The 20,700-nt window shown below is 54.9% G+C and overlaps 6 protein-coding genes across 6 annotated transcripts; 3 read left to right on the top strand and 3 right to left on the bottom strand.

The window, feature by feature from the left end:
* Positions 1-1,703: 1,703 nt before the first annotated feature.
* Positions 1,704-3,608, bottom strand: SLS55_003995 (uncharacterized protein; the record flags this gene model as incomplete). The annotated part of the gene is made up of 3 exons (XM_066775457.1): positions 1,704-2,047; positions 2,101-3,068; positions 3,121-3,608. The coding sequence occupies 3 exons, from the start codon at positions 3,606-3,608 to the stop codon at positions 1,704-1,706; spliced, it is 1,800 nt and encodes a 599-aa protein (XP_066633338.1).
* Positions 3,609-4,921: 1,313 nt separating this feature from the next.
* SLS55_003994 (uncharacterized protein) lies at positions 4,922-6,397 on the top strand (the record flags this gene model as incomplete). Its single annotated transcript, XM_066775456.1, has 1 exon — positions 4,922-6,397. The coding sequence occupies one exon, from the start codon at positions 4,922-4,924 to the stop codon at positions 6,395-6,397; it is 1,476 nt and encodes a 491-aa protein (XP_066633337.1).
* Positions 6,398-10,619: 4,222 nt separating this feature from the next.
* On the top strand, positions 10,620-12,262 carry SLS55_003993 (uncharacterized protein; the record flags this gene model as incomplete). The annotated part of the gene is made up of 4 exons (XM_066775455.1): positions 10,620-10,778; positions 10,830-11,147; positions 11,196-11,511; positions 11,604-12,262. 4 exons carry the CDS (start codon positions 10,620-10,622, stop codon positions 12,260-12,262), a joined length of 1,452 nt encoding a protein of 483 aa, XP_066633336.1.
* Positions 12,263-13,402: 1,140 nt separating this feature from the next.
* Positions 13,403-15,031, top strand: SLS55_003992 (uncharacterized protein; the record flags this gene model as incomplete). The annotated part of the gene is made up of 1 exon (XM_066775454.1): positions 13,403-15,031. One exon carries the CDS (start codon positions 13,403-13,405, stop codon positions 15,029-15,031), a length of 1,629 nt encoding a protein of 542 aa, XP_066633335.1.
* Positions 15,032-16,216: 1,185 nt separating this feature from the next.
* On the bottom strand, positions 16,217-16,939 carry SLS55_003991 (uncharacterized protein; the record flags this gene model as incomplete). Its single annotated transcript, XM_066775453.1, has 2 exons — positions 16,217-16,413; positions 16,471-16,939. The coding sequence occupies 2 exons, from the start codon at positions 16,937-16,939 to the stop codon at positions 16,217-16,219; spliced, it is 666 nt and encodes a 221-aa protein (XP_066633334.1).
* Positions 16,940-18,551: 1,612 nt separating this feature from the next.
* SLS55_003990 (uncharacterized protein) lies at positions 18,552-19,609 on the bottom strand (the record flags this gene model as incomplete). Its single annotated transcript, XM_066775452.1, has 2 exons — positions 18,552-19,103; positions 19,163-19,609. The coding sequence occupies 2 exons, from the start codon at positions 19,607-19,609 to the stop codon at positions 18,552-18,554; spliced, it is 999 nt and encodes a 332-aa protein (XP_066633333.1).
* Positions 19,610-20,700: the final 1,091 nt, after the last annotated feature.

Here is a 20,700-nt window from a genome sequence, read left to right as displayed (position 1 = left end):
ATTGGAACTGGGCAATTCGAAACATTAATGTTTTTCCACCAATCCTTGGGGTTGGCATCAAGATCAGTGAACCAGCTCGGCACATACTGGACGCTGTTCACCCCGTACTGAGAAGCCCACGAGCTGTCCAGAGGCGACGGCACATACTGGACGCTGATCACCGGGTACTGAGAAGCCCACAAGCTGTCCCGACTCGACGAGGTTTCCGACATCAAGAATCAAAAAGTCGACCGTGAAAGACAAAGACAAGAACAAGAGCGAGTTGGCGCTTCCCATTAGCCAACTTGAGCGACCGGCGAATTTAATGAACGAAATTCATGAGACTTGTACTAAAGCGTAAAGTGGGGTGTATGCACTGCCACGTCAGCCGACGAAGCAAGGCGTACACAAGGCTGAGGCACATGACATGGCGAAAAGCGCACTGGCCTTGGCCTTGATGGCTGGAGAACAATCGCAGTCAAAAGCTATCGGCAGAAACTCAAATTTTGCTCTCAACCCTGAGAATTCTTCGTATCAGCTTAGACAATGGAGCTCGGTCTACGAAGAAACGGGTATCCGGCGTTTGCAACCAAAATCGCACGAGATCCGGATGACGAAACTTTTGTCTATCGCAGATTTAACAGGCTGAACGCCCGAAACCTTCTTTATCTCCAGTGCCAGGTGCTTGAGCTGGAGTACGAACTCGACGCCTACGATGAAGCAGCGGGATACAAAAAATCTCAATTGCACTGGGAAGATTTCGCAAAAAATGCCGAGCAGTCCGGTAGCTCGGAGAGCAAGCTCATGGAACTACAAGGCAAAATCCAGAGAAAACTTCACGAATACAGTACGCGGAAGGTCTCCTCGACTAGAATTGTCAGAACATTGATAACATCCAGATGAAGCGTTACTGCTCCAATCCAGAATCGCACGGCTGGACCGGCCCAGCTCGCGAGTGCTATCAGCCTTGAGGAACTGGTTCACCGGGGCTTACCTCGAGTCGGGCAACGGTGCATCATTCCCCATTGTCGGAGGCAAGGCCGAGCACCTGCTCGATGACGAAGACGACTTGGTGGCGCTCAAGACGCCTCCAGACCAAGACCCACTGTCTCGGACGCTACGCAACCATTGGAGGCCTCTTGGAAAACGACTACAAGGCGCAGCGGACGGGGCTGAGTACTACTTGGAGCGCGATGTGGCACGCCTCGTTGCAGTGGTCAGCTCAGTGGTTGCTGCAGTCCTGCTGATCGGTGCTGTCGTGGCACTTCACTTCATCCCAAGGGCTGGGGCGAGGTTGGGCACCATTGCTTGTTTCACAATCCTTTTCGCGATCAGCCTCGGCCTCTTGACCAATGCGAAGCGTGCCGAGATCTTTGCGGCGACCGCTGCCTATGCTGCAGTGCTTGTCGTGTTCGTCTCGGGGGACTTGGGTGGATCCGGCAATTCGCAGTGTGCCTGCAAAGCATGAAGAAGGCGAAAATCATCGTTTCGAGCGGTGGAGGCTAGCAAAATTGATGGCGAGGCTGAAGGCGGAGGAATCAAGCTGAGCTGTGGGCTGAGCGAGGCTGCATGGGATTTGGGGGCCGGACACATTATGCCACAGTACTGCATATGGTTTACCCCGCGCCGCTCGTGTGCCGACGTGATAGAGCCTCATGCGTTTCAATGACTGATCTTCTTTCCTCAATTGCCATTTACCGCTCGTATTGAATGAGAATGCAACTCTAAGATGCCGCAGGAACAACCAATCCCAAAAGCGGTGCATGTTGCTGAGTGCCAAGTGTATCTCGTTCCCCCACGCTTCCTTGAGCCCAGGGCCGTTTGATCGTACATTTCCAAGCCAAAGCAGGCTCGTAATACATGTTCACGAAGATGTCTGCATCGCCAACTTGGTACAGTCTCTTGATGGTGTCGTTCGTCAAGAGATCTGCAGATTTGACCCTCTCAAAGGACGGACGATCATCAAACATGATGTCCAGCGTGAGCTCGAAGGGCCCGCTGTTCTTGGACCGGACCACTTTGGCTATGGCCATCATCGGAACCGCCTCAGAGCTGACCTGCTTTTTCTCTGCGAACGCATGTGAGAAATATCCGGGAATGGTTGATGGCCGGGGAACTTACCGATGGGCACAGGCTTTGTTGTCCTGAATGCTTCCAGTTCTTCCTCTGTCAGCCGGAGAGGCTCGGCTTCTGCTTCCCCGCCGCTGTCGATATGGCAGGTTGTGATGGGGAAGAGGCTCAGTTCCTCTCCCTTGTCCAGGTCAATCAGATGATACACGCTGAATTTGAACACGCCGCCGGCAGCCTGTTCATGCGGAGATAGCGGCGATGCAAAGTTGCCCGTGGTTGCCAATTGTCCATCGTAAGGCATATGGAGCAGAGAGGTCCTCACGTTGTTGGCGATTGTATGAGACCGTTCCTGCGTCTCGGCGACAACCTCGCCCATGATTCCGAGTTCGTGGTGCGTCAGACTCTCGGGCTCGAGGGGGCCCATTACCGCGTTCCGGCCGTAGACATGGTAGATGAGGCGGCAGTGTTCCGATTCGTCCAGGTCTGGAAAGAGACCCTTGCTGTACTGCCTGACCCTGTCGAGGTAGTCGTCGATCTGGCTGATGAGGATGGGGTCGCGGATGCCGCCGATGAAGATGGTGCGGTAGCCGAGCTTCTTCACTCCCTCCAGCTTGATCTGGTAGATGGATGACGGCACGAACGCTGCCCCGGTGACGCTGACTGGTTTTTCGTCTTCCAGCTGCTCGTAGGTAGCGCCGTCCAGCACGAGGATGCCTCCTGGGCCGGGAAGTCTATCCGGTCGCGTCTTTTCGTATAGTGTGTGAGCGGCTACAGAGAGGGGAGTGCACCTCTCGAGAGGAGACAGTGGCGTCAGATCGAAGGAGCTTCTGCGCATCGTTGCAATCATCGACCGTCCTTTGGGCACGGCGCAGATGCCTCCGCATTCCATGATCTTGCCCATGTGCCAAGCTGTCGGAGGCTCAACGCCGTGGAACATGCAGAATGCGGCGAACGGGGCTGGATCGTATGACCGGCCACCAATGATCACATTCGGCTTTGTCTCCAGCGCTTTCATGAACCTGTGAGTGGTCAGGCTGAGACTACGTTGATGGCGAGAACGGAATAGTGTACGGTTCTGCTCCCATCTGGGCCACAATCTCCACTGCCGCATCGACTTCTTCCTCCACCAAGGGATCCAATGGTCCACATGGGCTGCATTTACCATCTCTTATCCGTTTCTTGATGAAGTCCCGGGGAATGTTCTCTTTTATTGCTGCAACCTTGAGCGACAAGCACTTGCGGTCTGCAATTTCTTGGACGATGGCCAACATGTCTTCCACGTGGCTGTTGCTCCCATCGCCTCCCGCCGATCCAATCATGATGGTGATCCTGCGGTAAAAGCATGCCTCCAGCATTGGAGTGAGATCTCGGATATAGGCCTCCCGCCCGCAGGTCATTTTGTTCATCCCGAGCTTGTACGGTCCGCCATCCGTTGAGCCCGAGTCGACAATAATGGCACGAGGCCGGTATGTTTCAACACCATACCAAAAATGGTCTTGGCGATAGCCGTAGCCAAGCATGGCATTCGGTGTGAGGATGCTGAAAAGCGGAGGGTCCATTGTGGCTGGCCAGTTTTGTTGGGACGTTGAGTGGGCGGAACTGATCGAGTAAAATGTGCTTGTGAGAGCTGAACCTATCTGTCAACCACGCTTGCGAGTAGCATCATCTGCATCTTTAGTTCCAAAGGCAAAACCCTACCAAGGCGGCTGGTCGATAGTGTCGGGGAGATGCCGCATGGAGATTGTCGGAGAGATGCCGTGCGGGGCTGCGGTCGGTAAGATGCCGACGCTGACATCACTGTGTCACCGACACGCGTAGCCCATTCCCGCTCGTACCTCTATTCCTACATCTTTCCAATTCGGCTAGGATAATTCCTTTGGGGTCTATGATTATGTTAGTAAGCTGAACAATCACGTGAAATTAGTGGTGAACCGTATCACATCCTTCTCGTGACGTTTAAGCTAGGTACCCAATAAAAAAAATTTAGCGGTTTGCTCATATACAATAGAATCGAAAGAAATCCATTATCCCTCAAGTCTTACTAGCTTCATTGCCACGTGGAGGTTTGGGGGCTAAAACCAGCAAGTTATATTTAGACAACCTTGTTCAGACCTTCTCACCGTCATCTTCCGGGACAAGTAAGAGCCAAATTACAGCCATGCAGTCTTCTCAGGGCCCTTCGAAGGACCAAAGCTGGTTGCGGCGTCTTGATCAGGCGCTGTATCGAGCCTTCTTCCCGACCTTGCACTTGTGGGAGATTCACGTCCATCTTTTCTTTCTTTTCCATCGGTTACGCACGCATCTCGCGCCCCTTTTTCCACCCTCGTATAAGCTAACGACAGAGTAACTGGTAAATCCGAGTCAGTAGCATCCAAATGCTGACTTCATTCCAGGGAACAAAGGACGCGACGTTTCAACTTACAGTTTCGACACACGTTATATGATTGGGAGAAAGAGCTACAGCCCTTGCCTAAATATCCACAGTTCCAGTAAGTTTAATAGGTGGCTCGCAAGCTCCAAGGTCTAACGCGGATCCAACAGTAGCGGGGCTACGTTTGAACATGCTAAATTGCCCGAAAGAACAACGCTTCGTTTTCTCCATCTCGAGCCTGGGTTGCTAAGCTCACCGATAACATGTTCCATGTCGACCCATCCGCTGCAACACGCCCCATCTTATGAAGCCCTATCCTATACATGGGGCCGCCCGGAGCCGCAGTTCTACATATCATGTAACGGTCTCCGAATCGGTGTTCCCGAGAATCTGTGGCACGCTCTTCACCGAATCCGCCATGCAGATCGAACCCGAATCTTATGGATCGATGCCATCTGCATCAATCAAGCCGACGTAGAAGAACGGAACCATCAAGTCACCATGATGAAAGAGATATACTGCAAAGCCACCAACGTCATAGTTTGGTTGGGAGAGGCATCAAAAGACAGTCCGGACGCTGTGTCCTTGGTCAAGAGCTTGGCCGCCACCGATGGCCTGAAAGAGGCATATTACAAGAGAGAAGCGCTCACCATGACCGAGGCCGAGATGGAAGCATTCGGCCTGCCCGCCCCATGGAACAAGGATTGGCTTGCACTCGATAAGCTGTTGTCGCGGCCGTGGTTCTCCCGCATATGGATAATCCAGGAAGTCATCATGTCAGACACGGCCGTATTTCTGGTCGGAGGAGAAGAGGTCGCATGGAACGACATCTTACTCGCTATGCTATGCCTGGGCAATACCAATATTCTCTCCTTGGTACACGGACCGCTATCTCTGGCCAGTGTTTCCTTCCTCAACGATATTGGGTGGTACTTCAAACACGGGGTAGAGGAAGGACGGCCAGGTCTGCCTTTACACTTCCTTTTAGACGCTACTCGAATGAGTATTTCTACTCTGCGCGAAGACAAGGTTTATGGTCTACTGGGGCTATCGTGTGATTCGGATTCGCTTGGAATAAAGCCAGACTATTCGATATCGGCCAACGACCTCTACATCAAGAGTACGAGAAAATTCCTGGAATCAGGCGATATTGGCATCCTCAACTCCAACGGCGATCTTGCTTGGAAGTCCTGTCAAAGGCTACCCACCTGGGTGCCGGATTGGCCATCCTATCGCCGAGAAACCCCTTTGAACCTATCTCGCTACTGTCCCGACGACAATTTACCCGACTACGAGTTTTCAGCAGACAGCCGCACGTTGAACATCCGGGGACTGGAGGTCGACATCGTATCTCGCGTTGGCAACCCACGCACGAACATCAGGCAAGAACACTTGGTTCCGTTGAACAACGCAAAGCTCGCCAGATTCCAGCAGGACTTTTTCAATCTCGTTGGCTTCTCCGATCAGATCACCATATCGTCGTCCAGACGTGTCCGCATGTGGGAGAAGATAGGCTTCAGCCTCAAGAGCTACCCCACGAGTGAAGACGTCGCAACGGCGTACTACCGCACCCTTGCGGCGAACATGGTACCCCCAGATGCGAATCTTGAGCAGTGTTACCGGCTCTACTATCGGGACAATGCTGTCGAAATGATGAGGGCCGGCTTCCTACGCCCCGGCGAGCACGACGTCGACAGTGCCATGTATAGGGATCTCGTTGCGTATAGCTCGCAAGTGTTCTCTGCAACGCACGGTCGAAACATATTCGTCACAAAGAAGGGGTACATGGGTCTTTGCCCCCGTTCGACACGACTCGGCGACAAGCTCGTAGTGCTTTTCGGGGGGAGAACACCGTTTATTCTGCGGAAAGCAAAGAAGGGAAAACATGAGTTTCTCGGAGAATGCTACGCGCACGGGTTGATGGATGGGGAAGCCGGTAAATTGGGGCTTTCACCACAGTCGTTTGCAATCGTTTAGAGTCACGAGATGGCCACAGCATTTGCAGGACTCGCCACTCCACCCTCCAGATTCAACGGTGTGCTCGACAGGAAAAACGTCCACCTCTTCAACCGGTTGCAACAGGCTGCCAAAGCCTCCAGGTCCCACACCTCTCCAATCGGCATTCCCCACCCACTCAGAAAAACTTCGTGCAACGCGACTCCATCCGGCTTGGTGGGAGGCCAAACCTCGTACGCATTCGTATCCCCAGCCACGGCAGCAAATCCGTTGTCCCAATGCCACTTGATCATTTCTCGCGAAGCCTCTACACCCACGAACCTTCGATCTTTCCTCCTGGCCAATGCAATCTTGTCCCGCTCGCCCAGCTTCCGGTATTCCTCTGTCCAGCCACTTCTGATGAGCAGGATATCGCCGGTCCTGAAGGTGACTTTCTGCTCGATGGCTACAGCTTGAAGCTGCTCCAAAGGAATGGCATGACTCTCAAACGGCGAGTACCGAATTCCGTTGTCAAGCGCCCAGCGCCGCCAATCGAGGAGCACCCCTCTCCCTGTTATTGCGCTGCGGGCAATATCCGTGTCATGTGTGAGCACGATGGCCGCGGACTGGGTTTTCGCGGACAGCTTACTTTGAATGCCTATCTTCCCGTTTGCCTTCGGCCCGCTGATATCGCTCTGCGTTACTCCGTTATAGTAAAGGGGTTCCTCTCCCCCCTGATAAGGGTAGTGGCGAAGCCCATCCCAATGCGACGAGCTCTGTGTATTGAGGTATATCTCGGTCTTGTGTCAGCTGAGCACTCCTCCCGGTCTGGGGCAACTCGCACACCTCGTCGTCGTTTGCATAGCCCTTTGCAACGATTTTGTGGGAGCATGACTTTCTCATCGGGTTCATTGGAAGCACAGGGACATTGAGAGGGAGGCTGACAAAACTCCAATTAGAAAGAGTAGGCATGGGTTGGAATGGTCTTGCGAACTTCAGTGGGGTGGTGATGCCCAGTTGGATTTCCTGTGCGGCGGCGGAAACAACATGGGGCTGCAGGAGGTTCAATGTACCAAGCTCGTCATCCGGTCCCCAGAGGCCCCAGGCAGATGCTTTTGGATCTCTTGGGTTGCGAAACGGGAGCTCCTCGAATGTTGGCCGTCTGCCTCGATCTGATCTCTTTTGGCACGTGTCGATTGTTGATTCGGTGGAGGGCATTTTGATCATCTGGTCGTGGCAAGGTGGATTTGACGGATAATTCTAGAGCGGGAGACAATATATTGAGGAATGATGCACGGAAAGATGCCGGTTCCCCGCAATTTAACTCGGCTTTGCCCCGCCTCTCTGCCCACCACCACCGACAACTACACCCATGCCTCGATCGGAGGGATCCAAAGCACCGCGGCGTTACGGATTTGCGTGCTCGGCATGCAACCGAAAGAAGATCCGATGCGACGGTGACAAGCCGACATGTCGTCGTTGTCGCGTCCGCGGAGAGACATGCACATACAAGGTTGCCGAGCATGATCCGCTGCTCCGAGAGCAGTTGCAAGACGCGCAAGATAGGATCCGTGACTTGGAGGAGCAGATCAAATCAATGGCTGGCGACAGGACACCAGAGTCGGTGGATGAGCCTCCGGAGCCGAACGCAGAGCAATGCAGCGAGCTGAGTCTCGATGAGAATGGCCAGGTACAAAACACCAGACCAGATCAGACGCCCTTCTGTTGCTGATCATCCATAGATTCAATGTTTTGGAGCCACCTCGCGCTTCTACATGCCAACTGAAGATAGGGCGGCTGCAGACCCGCCGAGGCGACCAGGTATCGATGAGCAGTATCATCGTGAATGGTTCCGGGTAAATTCCAAGCTGCACCGATCCTTGGAAAGACTGGCATTTGCCAATTTGAAAAACAACAACTCTGTGGACGCCGAGCTCTCATCTGAGTTGCTTCAGATCTACTGGACATGGCAGCACCCCTTACACAACTGTGTTTACCGTCGTTGTAAGTGAATCCGAGTTGGAATCTTCAGTCCTGACGCTGTAAGGCTTTTTGCGGGATATGGCGCTGGGCGGCCAATATTTTTCGCCTTTCCTTCTCAACGTCATCTACGCGCATGCCGCAAGACACGTAGACTCGCACAACCCTCGCTTCAAGGACATTGGCCACGGCGAGCCCTTCCTTGCAAAGGCAAAACTCCTACTACAGGCCGAAATGGAACAGCCGCAGCCGACCATTGCGACTATCCAAGGTCTTCTGATTTTGGGAGGGCGACAGTGCTCGCAGGGACACAACAGCCAAGGTTGGCTTTATACTGGAATGGTATGTTGCAATGAACGGAGAACTCGGCTGTCGTTGATCAATCCAAGGCAATCAGGATGATGAAGGACATTGGTCTTCATCTCAACCCAAAGAGACTGAATAACCCTGAGAGGCTGCTACCAGACGAATTCGAAGCAAGGAAACGTCTGTTCCTCTCTGCGTATGTCTGGGACAAGTGAGTATGGTATTTTCTCGACGGGATTTCTTCTGACCCTTCTGCTATAGAACAATCAGCGTCTGCTTAGGCAGGCCACCTTCTCTTGCTGACATGCCTTTTCCGGCAGACTGTCTCTGTAAGGCCTTATGCTGAAACCAAGATTCCTGAACTCACAGACCAAATCAGGGGACCATTCGGACGATGGCGAAGACTGGAAACCCTGCTCGCTTCCAGATCTTGATCCTGGATACCCTCTAACGAAGAGCCTGAACACATCCACATTTGCCAGTTTCTGTAAACTATCAGAAGTAGGTATCTTGAGTCTCTGAAAGATCCAGCCACTGAACGCGGTGCAGATCATCAACGAAAGTTACGGAGTCGTCTATAACGGGGCGGTCAAAGCATCCACCATTCTACAAGAAGTGACTCGGCTGGAGGGAAAATTGCGATCGTTTAACCGAGGGCTCTCTGATGAACTCAGAATAGAGGAACCGTGGAAACTGGCATTCTGTCCTCCGCCGCACATCTTCTCACTAAAGTAGGCCCGGTCTCTTCATCCATGTCGTCACCAGACTAACACAGCCGGCCCAGTATATTGTACCACGTCGTGATCATCCTCCTTTACAGGCCCTTTCTGTTCACGTCCGAATATCCTCGTCTCGCTGAACGAGCGCAAAAGGTTTGTGTCGAAGAGAGCGCCATGATCAGCCATTTCATCAATCTTCACGGAAAGACTTTTCATTTCAAAAACCAAACATACCTGGTCTCATACTGTGTCTACACGGCGGCCACAATAGACGCGCACGAACTGAAGTCTGCCGACGACGCCGGGTCTGACGCTGCTGCTGAAAGGCTTTCCTCTGCGTTGCGGATGCTGGAATCCGAGGCCACCCAAACACCGGGAATAAGGCGGAGCATTGATATCATCAAACTTCATCTGAGGACGCATTTTCGAGCGCGCCAAGTCGAACCAACGCGAGGAGCTCCTGCCGTGGCAGACGCCTCTGGCCCGGACTTGCAGCATCAGATGAATCACATGGAAACCGATACTGCGGCATTTCCAGTTCGCCAAGGTCGGGATCTTGGGTTTGAGTCGTCCGACAGATTGCAGCAAATGGCGGAGCACTCGCTTCTGTCTCCCGCCGAGTCAGGAAGCGGACTTCGGGCGACAAGACCCAGATCAAGTGAACTTCAGCATACACTCCCTTCGGAGTCTTCAAGCTCACAGGATACCAGACAGCTCTGGTCAGCAGACGACCTTGGCTTGGAATCATCTGATATGGCTTTTGGGAATGTTGGCGGTGGCTTTGTGCCAGGCTCGCTCAACTGGACGGCACAGGACACGAGTTTTGATTTCAACATGTTTGCTAGTGAAGCTGCTTTTGAACCGTGACTAGCCAAGTTGAATAAACATCGAGTTATCCGGTTCTTTCGACGTCCTCTGGTTGGTTGGTGAAGTGGTTCTCGGCATGTTACCGGACCCAGCTTGACCTCCGGAGAGCAGCATCGGACCCACGTACGCAACGTAGCTAATCCTTGCGCACAGCCCCCTTGGTGGAGCTCAGAGATCTCAGATCTTTTGCCGTGTTCCCCGCATTTTCCCGTGCTTGTCCCATCGGTGTGATCATCTCGGTAAGATGCCGACACCCTCAGCAAGACCAGAATCAAGGCACTAGTGAACAGCACTTCCTCACACACATTGCTGTTGGTCTTATACTTATATCTGTTATGTCTCGATTGCAGCTTTTGTATGCTTCAAACACAACCACCATGTCTCCGACAACAATGGATGTAGAGAAGGACGAGTGCATCCACGCCGAGGACATTTCGGCGGCAGCAGGAGAAACACAACATGATCCAGACGAACTTCGAAAAGTAGTACGCAAGCTCGACTACCACCTTCTCCCCCTCTGCTTCGTCCTATACACCTTCTCCGTTCTCGACGTACGTAAGACATCGGAGACGTTGTTTTACCGACAAGCTCACACTTTGTAGAGATCAAACCTCGGAAACGCCAGACTGGTCGGTCTGAAAGATGACATTGACCTCTCGGGACATCGCTACGAATGGCTGGGCAACACATTCTACATCGCTTACATTGTCTTCCAATTCAACACTCTTGGATGGAAGATATTCAAGCCGCACAAATGGGTGGCTTTTGTGGTTCTATACTGGGGCCTCGCAAGTTCTCTACAGGCTGCTGCAATGAACTGGTCGGGCCTCATGGCTTGCCGCTTCTTTTTGGGTTGGGCCGAGACCATGTTCGGGCCCGGCATCCCTCTGTACTTTTCATTCTTTTATCCCCGCGAAGCTGTGAGTATGCCCGAGCAATGAACGATGGAAGCTGATCATGTGCCGTAGATTGGCGTCCGGTTCGGCGTGTTTCTCTCCGGCGCCGCACTGGCCAATGCCTACGGCGGCGCTTTGGCATATGGCCTGTCGCACATCAAGTCGAACATCGGGAGCTGGCGGTTCCTGTTCATCATCGAAGGAGTTCCGACGGTACTGCTGTCCGTGGTAGTGTGGTTCTACCTCCCGGACTCCCCCGCCTCCGCTCGCTTCTTCACCCCCCGCGAGGCCCAAGTGGCCCAGCAGTTCGCCAACAGCCAGCCGGGCGACTACCACCACGAGGGTCTGCAGCTGGACCAGCTCACCGACGCCTTCAAAGACTATAAGAGTACCACACCCCCATCACCCGAAAAGAAGATTTCCAAAGCAGCAGCATCACCAGCAGCAGCAGTGCCACTGACGCCCTCTCGATCCCTCCAGACTACCTCTTCTCCCTCATGAACTTCGCCTGCAACATCTCCTTCTCCTCCCTCCCACTCTTCCTCCCCACCATCATCTCCCAGCTCGGCGCCTTCAGCCCCATCGCCTCCAACGGCCTCAGCGCGCCCCCCTACCTCCTCAGCTTCCTCCTCATCATCCTCACCGCCCGCGCCTCAGACCATCTCCGCCTCCGCGGCCCCTTCGCCACATTCTCCGCCTTGCTCTCCGCGTCCGGCTTCGCCGTCCTCGGCGCGACAACGTCGCCGGCCGCGCGCTACGCCGGCATCTTCCTCGCGGTGCAGATCTTCGTCACCGTCGCCGTCGTGCTGGTGTGGAACGTGAACACCAACGAGACGGGCTCGAAGCGCGCCGGCGGCTTGTGGCTCGTCATGACGCTCGGCCAGTGCGGCCCGCTGCTCGGCACGAACGTGTTTCCGGCGGACGAGGCGCCGTATTATCGGCGGGGCATGTGGGTGTCGTGCGCGTTTGCGCTCGTGGCGGCGGCGGCGAGCGCGGCGCTGAGTCTGGCGCTGTGGCGGGAGAATCGGAGGAGGGATCGTGTTTATGGGAAGCCCGCCGATGATCAGGGACGTCCGACCGGGCGGGCTGATGGCTTGACTCTGGAAGAACGGGAAAGGAGCGTTAGGTTTATCATCTGAGGCTTTTTTTTTTCTCCATCCAGACTGTTCAAGCGTTCTTGGAAGATGGACAGAGCTGCATAGTGAGTGGCAAAAGAAAATGCCCGCCCGCATCTGCCTTACACAGAGACCGTATCACCGTGTTTTTTGGCAGTTAAATACAAGATCCAGACGTAAATAGAAGTTTTAAAGACACAGATATATGTCCGTATCTTGTATTTAACTATCCATCCCATGTATAATCCTTTATTGAGGTAAATGTAGATTAGCAATATAAAGTTTTATCACCCGCCGTAATAGTATGATTTATATTGCTAGAAAGTAATATATGCAATGGTGTGGTGATCAGCAGAGGAATACGCTAAGCATGCAACCAACGACCACTCCAGGTTTTCTTAACAAGGAAGTCCCGCTCTTCTTAGGGGCTGGCTTAAAAGGCTACTCATAGATATATAACTACATCCGAAAAGAGTATGTTAACGTCGATAAGCTTAGAGAGATGAAATCTTTCGTTGTCTGCTTAAACTCAGTTCATTTGCTCTGGCCCCGAAAACTTTCAAAAACACTGAATGAAGGAGTGACTAATGGGTTTTACTGTGCTTTTGTGGTCGAGATATTTTAGTTTTGATGCCTTCGCCTGCAGATTCCAAAAGTAAAATGGAAGTAGTGGATAAAATCCGCCGTGTTTCCTTCTTCGGCTTAGTTGACGGACATGCGTGACTTGCGGAGAATGTTGACCGCAACGGAACAGAGACAAATTCTGTCAGTACCGGACTACCGGTGAAACGTTCCGACCAACTGTTGGAACATGCGCTCGCACTCTTTCACGTCGCTCGTAACTCGTATGTGGATCCGAGTCCGACAAGCAAAGGTTCTACAACAGACATTTTTTCAGTGAAACGCTGACGAAAATTCTGTGAAGCCGCGTAATGGTGATTCTATGATCTGGCATCCACCTCATATAGCCGTGGCAGGTCGTCGTCATCGCACCAAATAGGCAGGTTGCACTATAGTCGGCCCCGAGCAACTTTCGGACATGAACGCCAGGAGTTCGGACATAAACGAAACGGCGAGGTATTGTCTAAAGATGAACAAACGTATAAAAGCGGTTTCAACGACATCGGAGATTGTACAACACTCGCTTTCACTCCGATCCAAACCATGAAGGCAAACGTGATCACGGCGGTGGTCACCAGCCAGGCTTGCCTGGCATCAGCCGCGCTTTACAATCAGACCATCCAGACGCAGTACGGCACCGTGCAGGGAATTGCAGCATTCGACAGCGAACCCATCAACAACATTTCGAACTGGAAGGATGTCACTGTTTGGAAAGGCATCCCGTTCGCAGCCGACACGTCTGGCCAGAACCGCTTCCGCCCGCCACAGAAACGAGCTGCTTGGAATTCGACCCTGTACGCCAACGAATTCGGCGACGTCTGCCCGTCGGGGGCTCTCAACTTCGGCGGAGGCCCAACCAAAAGGCAGGCATCGTCTGGCAGCGACGCCACCACCGGTGAAGATTGTCTCAACTTGAACATCTGGTCTGCAGCAAACTCGACCGATGACAAGCTCCCCGTCATGATCTGGTCTTATCCAGCTGGCGGATCGGCGGCTCAATCGCTGTTCGACGGTGGCGGCATGGCCGCAAAGGGCGTTGTGTTTGTCAACTACAACTATCGTGGTGGCGCCCTGGGCTGGCTGGCGCATCCTCAACTGGGGTCGGAAATGGTCAACGAGGTCGGAAAAAACGTATCCGGAAACTGGGCCATGCTAGATCAGTTTGCCGTGGTGAAATGGGTCCACGAGAACATCGCAGCCTTCGGCGGAGACCCCGAGCAGATCACCGTTGCAGGACAGTCCGCCGGGTCCGCCGCCACATACCACATGGTCAACAGCCCTCTCACCAAGGGTCTCATCAAGGGTGCGATCGTCGAGAGCGGCATCCGATACCCGTTCGACCCGCTTTGCTCGACGCTGGCCGAGAACTACAGGAACATGACCACAGCCTTGGCCACAGGCGCCAGCTTGATGGCGAGCCTCAACGTGTCCACCATCGACCAGCTGCGCCAACTCCCCCTCGACACCCTCAACAGCGCCTCGGGCAGCTTCGGCGCCGTCCTCGACTACTGGGCCATGCCCGACACATACTACAACACGATGGTCAACGGGCCCGCCAACGACGTGCCGCTGATCACCGGCAACACAAAGGACGAAAGCGGCGCCTCGCTCCCCATCAACATCACCGTGTCCGCATACATCCAAGACCTGCAGACGCAATACGGCGACGCTTACGCCCAGCGCTTCCTCGCGCTCTACCCGGCCGCCAACGGCACGCAGGCGGGCATGTCGTTCAACGCGCACTACCGCGACACGTCGCGCGTGTCCAGCTGGCTGTACGCCAACGGGTGGGACGCCAGCGCCGGCACGGCCAGCCCCATCTACACGTACTACTGGGACCACGCGCCGCCCGGCCAGGACCGCGGCGCCTACCACGAGTCGGAGATCTGCTACGCGCTGGGCAACCTGTACGGCACCGACCTCCCGTGGGAAGAGGCGGATTTCGCCATCGCGGAGCGCATGTCGGCGTACTGGGCCAACTTCGCCAAGACGCGGGATCCGAACGCGGGCGGGTCGTACGCGGGGACGGGGGCGCTGCCGCGGTGGAGGGAATCGTCGCCGGAGAGGAATGTGACGATGCGGCTGGGCGACGGGTGGGGCGATGTGCCGCTTGCGAGTGCGGAGCAGATTGGACTGCTGGCCGAGTTTTTCGCTACGCAGCCCGCTTTCTAGAGACGGGAGATGTGGTGTTGCAATGCATTCATGGGACGATCCGTCCTGGATCCTCACAAACAAAACCGGCTGACGGCACCGAAGTGGATCGGGATGGGGGAGACGTGGCCGACGGGGCAGGAAGAAGTAGCGGAGCATGCCCATGTCTGGGGTCGACTTCCAGTGTGGATCCGAGTTTTGTTCTTCTTTGGAGCCGGCGTAGGTGTTCACTAATGAGAATGAATGGTTCATCTGTCTTGTTCTTAGTCGACACGCTTGCAAGAGCTCCCAGAGTCCATCACTTACTGTATATAGCATAGGATACGTTGGCCCGTATGTAGTAGCGTCGAACCTTTCCATGTGACAGTTGCGCCTGACATCTTAGTGCCTGCTTTTCCCACGCCGCTTGTGCCCAGACATGGTTTTGGCTTGAGCGTCGAAATGACCGATCCGATCAACTTTGACGGCAAGCATCGCCGGCATTGTCGTTGAAGACTCACAAGTTCATTTTCAACCAATATACGTGATTGTAGAGTGATGAACGAACGCATCGAGTGAACACGACCACGGAATTGAAATACTCAGCCAGAAAAGCGAAGTAGACGGGAGAAGACCAAAGATTGCTGAGATGTATTGTGAACCAGTCGATGAGATGCTGGAATTTTAATTAACGAAGTGAACGAAAGCGGAGGCACTTTTATTTCTCCCGGCAGTGGGGCTTCCCCGCCGAGAGGCCAATTTCTCTTATCTCTGTAAATTGTGAAGTGCAAAAAGCCTCCGACTCGTTCATCACTGCTCTTGCGTTGTTCCTTGGATCACGATTGCCGTTGGGGGTAGCCATGGCCCGACTTCAGAATCACTTGCACGAAGGAGATGTGGGTGTATATGAGGCGGGAGCCGAAGCCCCCAAGCCGCAGTTAGGGTATTTTTAAAAATTACAAATACAACTCTATAAGCTCTATAGTCGTACCCATTAGAGCATTAGCGTATTAAGCTGCACTTTCTCCTTCCCACGTCTCCGCAACACCTCTCAACCCCCCAACTGCTTCCTTCCCCGCAACACTCCCTCTCCAGCAACAACAACCACGTTACCCTTTTCCCACACTCTTCAACTCCTCCACACCTCTTCCTCTTTTCACTTCATATCACTCTTCCAACTCGTGCCGCTACAGCTCGTAAATTGCGCTCTCAGGAAAAAGAGGCAATTTAGTTGATGCAGCCGCAGTCGCCCTTGAGGACGTCACCAAGGCCGACGAGGATGTCGCCGACGAAGGGAAGGAGGCTGGAGACGAGGGACCAGACGGTGGCGATGACGTCACCGAGGATCTCCTGGAGGGCGAGCAGAAGAGAGACGAGGGCGTTGACCAGGAGGTGGACAACGGAGCCGAGGAGGGTGAGGATGGCTGGAGCAGGACTGTTAGCATCGTGAAGCGCGGGGACGAGGGAGCGGTAAGACTTACTGCCACCGAGGACGGCGACGACGCCCTGGAGGGTGCAGACGATCTCGAAGACGAGCTTGACGACGAGGTTGACAATGGCCGAGACGTCGACGTTGGCGTCGACCTCGATCTTGCCAATCTTGACCGAGGCGTCGACCATCAGCGAGGCGATGGACTTGATGTCGGCCTTGACCTCGATCAGGGCGGACTTCTTGTCCTGCTCGGTGGGCTGCTCGGGGACGGCAGCGACGGTCTTGTTGATGGAGCTGGTGTGGGACTGGACGTTGGTGTACAGGGTCTGGACGACGCTGTAGACGGTCTCGTTCTTGGAGACGGTGGTGGTCTTCTCCGAGTAGCTCTTGGTGAGCTGGCTGGTCTGCGAGCCGGTCAGGCTGGAGACGGTGCCAAGGGCATCACCGCCGGTGGGGGCGGAGAGAGCGCCGAGGAAGAGGGTGCTGAAAGCAAAGGCGGAGGCGAACGAGAAGCGCATTTTGGCGGTTGTTTTGTAAAGAGTATTAAGTCTCGAAAGAGTGACTGAGCGACTGAGAAGCGAGTGACTGTAGCGCGAAAGGCTGGAGTTGGAAGAGTTGGCTCGATGGTGAGGAAAAAAAATCTCTGGCGGCGCCTCAACGGTCGAGTCTTATACTCAGTCGACTCGCCATGGCCATCCGCTGTTTGCGACCCCCGTGATGGCCGTCGTGTGGGCTCGTCCTGCTCGACTAGCTGCCAAAATGATGCTCTTCACCAGATATCCCGCAAGCGGCTAGCGCGGCGAAACAGAGCTTACATCACAGGCCAAGCAACGCGCGCACAGCCCAGCGCCATCCTGCGGCTGCGTCCCGAACCCTTCCTCTTTGGGCCCTGATCGACGGGAACGGCAGGGGAACGGCCCTCCAGCGCGGAGGCAAAGGGGCGCGCGTCGTGGCGAGCGGTGACCACAGGCCAGGTTTTCCGGCAGGCAGCCTCATTACCGCCTGCTGCGATCAGCTTCGAAGCCTGATCCGCGATTTCCAGAATCTCCACCTAATCTGCGAAACCTTGGAATCCCTACTGCTCATCCGAATGTTGGATTGGAGGCCGGCAAATCATCATTTTTTGCGTCGTTATGCGGAGGGTTTTCCTCCTCCGAACGAGTCGGCCGGCGGCTGGCTTGGCCCGGGGTGGAAGGCTGCGGAGCGGTAAACTTTGGCCCCACGGCCAAAAGGGGCGTTGTGGCGCTGCCGAGGGGCCGCCTTCGTCCTGTTCCTGACCGGCCGTGATGGGTACGAATCGCGAGGGACGGGGCGCTGGGGCGCACGGGGCGGCATCCTGTCTCCACGCCCGTGGCCGTGAATCCGCCGACCCATCCGGCCGTCGTGTGCGGTGCCATTGTAATCAGCCACGGCCATCTCGAGAGGACCACCCGGCGTGATGCGATGGCCAAGGGGCGGCCGCGCTGGATCCACCGCATGAATTCAGCCCTACAGCCGACGCCTTCCCAAGCTCGTGGTTTTTCTGGAAGTCATGCCGCCTGTCTCTGACCATCGTCGCGCCCACGCTCACCGAGCAGCCGCCGAGACAAATGGCGCGTGGTTTCCCACCTACAGCGCCTATTCGAGCAATATCCCCGAGTCATACCCCTTGAGGGCGATCCGAGGCTAACATCGACCGCTCGTGGGCTAGCAACCGTTTACGGCGCTCCCGCGGCCGGCCACACGCCCTGCCTTTGCCTGATAGGAGAAGCTTAGTCTGGGGTTCCTCGACCGTTTGGCTTGTTTGGGGATTGCGATAGATGATCCGTCTTGGAGAGATGCGTTTGGGTTGGATTTTCACTGCAGCAATGATTATTAGAATCCGTCGGCTCCTCGTCCGATGGGGGCGAGACGACGGCCATTCACACTCTTCGGACACCGCTCCAGCACTCGGTTGCACGGTTGTGCCGGACGCTGCCAGTTGTCTGCTGTACAAGCGACGGCGGATAGGACGGACCACAACCGCAAAATGATTACGCTACATTTTGCTTAGCGCTCACCTTACTGCATCCCTCCGCCTCGTTTGGCGTCATCTCGGGCGACAGGCAATCTCATTTCCTTCCGCATCCTTCCACTCTTCCTTTCTCCCAATCACGCATCGTCAAGGCCTTCGAACAATTCGACGCCCCAGGACTTGCTGGGATTGTTGAACCTCGTCAGGTACTCCTCCCCGATCTTTTCGATTTTGTCCAGGTCCGCGTCTACTAGGCCACACTCGACCGCCTCGAAATCTTCCTTGATCCATTTCTCATGGCTCGACTTCGGAATCACACTCGTGCCTCTCTGGAGTCCCCAGGCTAGGGCGACCTGTGCCACGGTGCAGCCGCGCTGCTCCGCAATGGCCTCCAGCTCCGGGTTCTCCAGCAACAATGGCGTCTTCTTACGCGTGTTGGCGCCACGAGAGGAGCTGCGGTAGGTGGGGTTCGTGTTGCCCAGGGGCGAGTAGGCTGTGACGTGGATACCGTATTTCTGGTGGAATTGTACCCACTCATCCTGCTGCAGGTAGGGATGCAGCTCCATCTGGTGCACGGCAGGCACTACAGTCGAGGACCTCACCAGCTTCCTCAGCTGGTGTGGGGAGAAGTTGGCTACGCCGATATTGCGGACCTTATCGGGCAATAGCTTCTCCATGGATTTCCATGTCTGCCAGCAATCATTGGCACCTGCATGCGCGCGCACAGCGACGGGGCGGCCGCACTTACCTCGACGTAGTCATAGTCCCCGGACGAGCCCACCGGCCAGTGCATCAGGTAGAGGTCCAGGTAGTCAAGCCCGAGATCCTCCAGCGTCTTTTTCAGCCCTGCCTCGACCACCTCGGCGTCACCGTGGTGGTCATTCCACAGCTTACTCGTCACCCAGATGTCATCGCGTTTCAGGCCAGCCCTCGCGAGCCCATCGGCGATGCCCTTCCCGACGGCGACCTCGTTGCCATAGATGGCGGCGGCGTCGATGTGGCGGTAGCCCGTCTGGATAGCGAGGGAGACGGCTTCGGTGGTATTGGCCGGCGAGACCTTCAGGTTCCATGTGCCGAAGCCCAGGAGCGGGGGAGCGGCGGCGGGATGAGGCTTGAGTGGCGTCTGCCCATCGTCGGTGGCGGCGAATGCTGCAAAGGCCAAGACTGCGGCGCTCACGCTTCTGAAGGACACCATTTTCGACGTATCTCAGGTGCAATTGAGAGCCGGAGGGGGTGTGAGTCGTCTCCGCATCTTTATGCGACCTCGGGTGATGGATGATGTCACCAAGACGCAGGAAGACGCAACGGGCTGGTTGGCCGCAGACCTACCCGGAGAAACAATCTACCGCAGCAGCAGCTGCCCGTCCACATGCGCACGCAATCCATGGCCGTCTCTATCGACATTTCCAGTCAGACCTTCTTTGCAGTGAGGTCACAACAGAGTTGTTTCCGACCCTCGCAAGGCGGGGTGTTAAGGTTAAGGGTGTTCACGATATATTAACTGTCCATCTGTAGTCAGGGGCTGCCCCGTCCGCGCGCCACCCAACCCACTCGGGCGCCCAGCTCATTTTCAGACGCTTCCGCTTCACCCCTCAAACCTCAGCAAACCCACTTCAGACTCCTGACAGCGCATGCATTGCAGCACACAATCAACACCCCTCCTGACGCGACAAAGTCACGTGCGCGCGTGAGGACAACCGGCGCAGGCTTTTGTGAGCGCGCGCCAATCACGCTGTCTGGCCCGTACGTCGCGTTCAGGAGCGCGTTCTCAACTCCAGCCTTGCATGAAACACGGCACAGCGAGCGTTTGACCAACGCCATTAGTCGCCTGGGCTTGCATCTGCGCGTTCCAAGCCGATATCACTATGGTGGCTGCGGCCTTATCGATGTATCAAATCTACATCCCTTGCACCACTGATTCCCAATTGTTTGTATGAAGCCGCTGCTTAATGTGAGAAACTGAGCTGCATTTGGCGCGGAAGTACCTGTGCAGTTTCAAGCATCGTCAGTTACTGCTGTTGTTTGACTGCTGCCGTCCAGCTGCTGATTTTCCTGCAATTGCTTATCACCCAACCTTAAATTCTTATCATTTGCGTCCCACCCCACCCAACCAACTTCAACAAGAAAAAAAAACTCAAGCAAACTCTGAGAAAGCATGCTACGATGTGGAGTTTCGCTTCTTTTCGTACACAGAAGATGAGGGAACGTCATTGCTATGGTCCTGAAAATATGGAGATATCTCAATCCTTCTCTCCAACGTTGAGCTGATTATCTCTGCAAATAGAA

Source organism: Diplodia seriata (assembly GCF_021436955.1).
Source record: "Diplodia seriata strain FDS-637 chromosome Unknown scaffold_4, whole genome shotgun sequence".
Classification (NCBI taxonomy): domain Eukaryota; kingdom Fungi; phylum Ascomycota; class Dothideomycetes; order Botryosphaeriales; family Botryosphaeriaceae; genus Diplodia; species Diplodia seriata.
The sequence above is the reverse complement of the archived record's forward strand: the minus strand, read 5'-3'. Positions and strand labels throughout refer to the sequence as shown.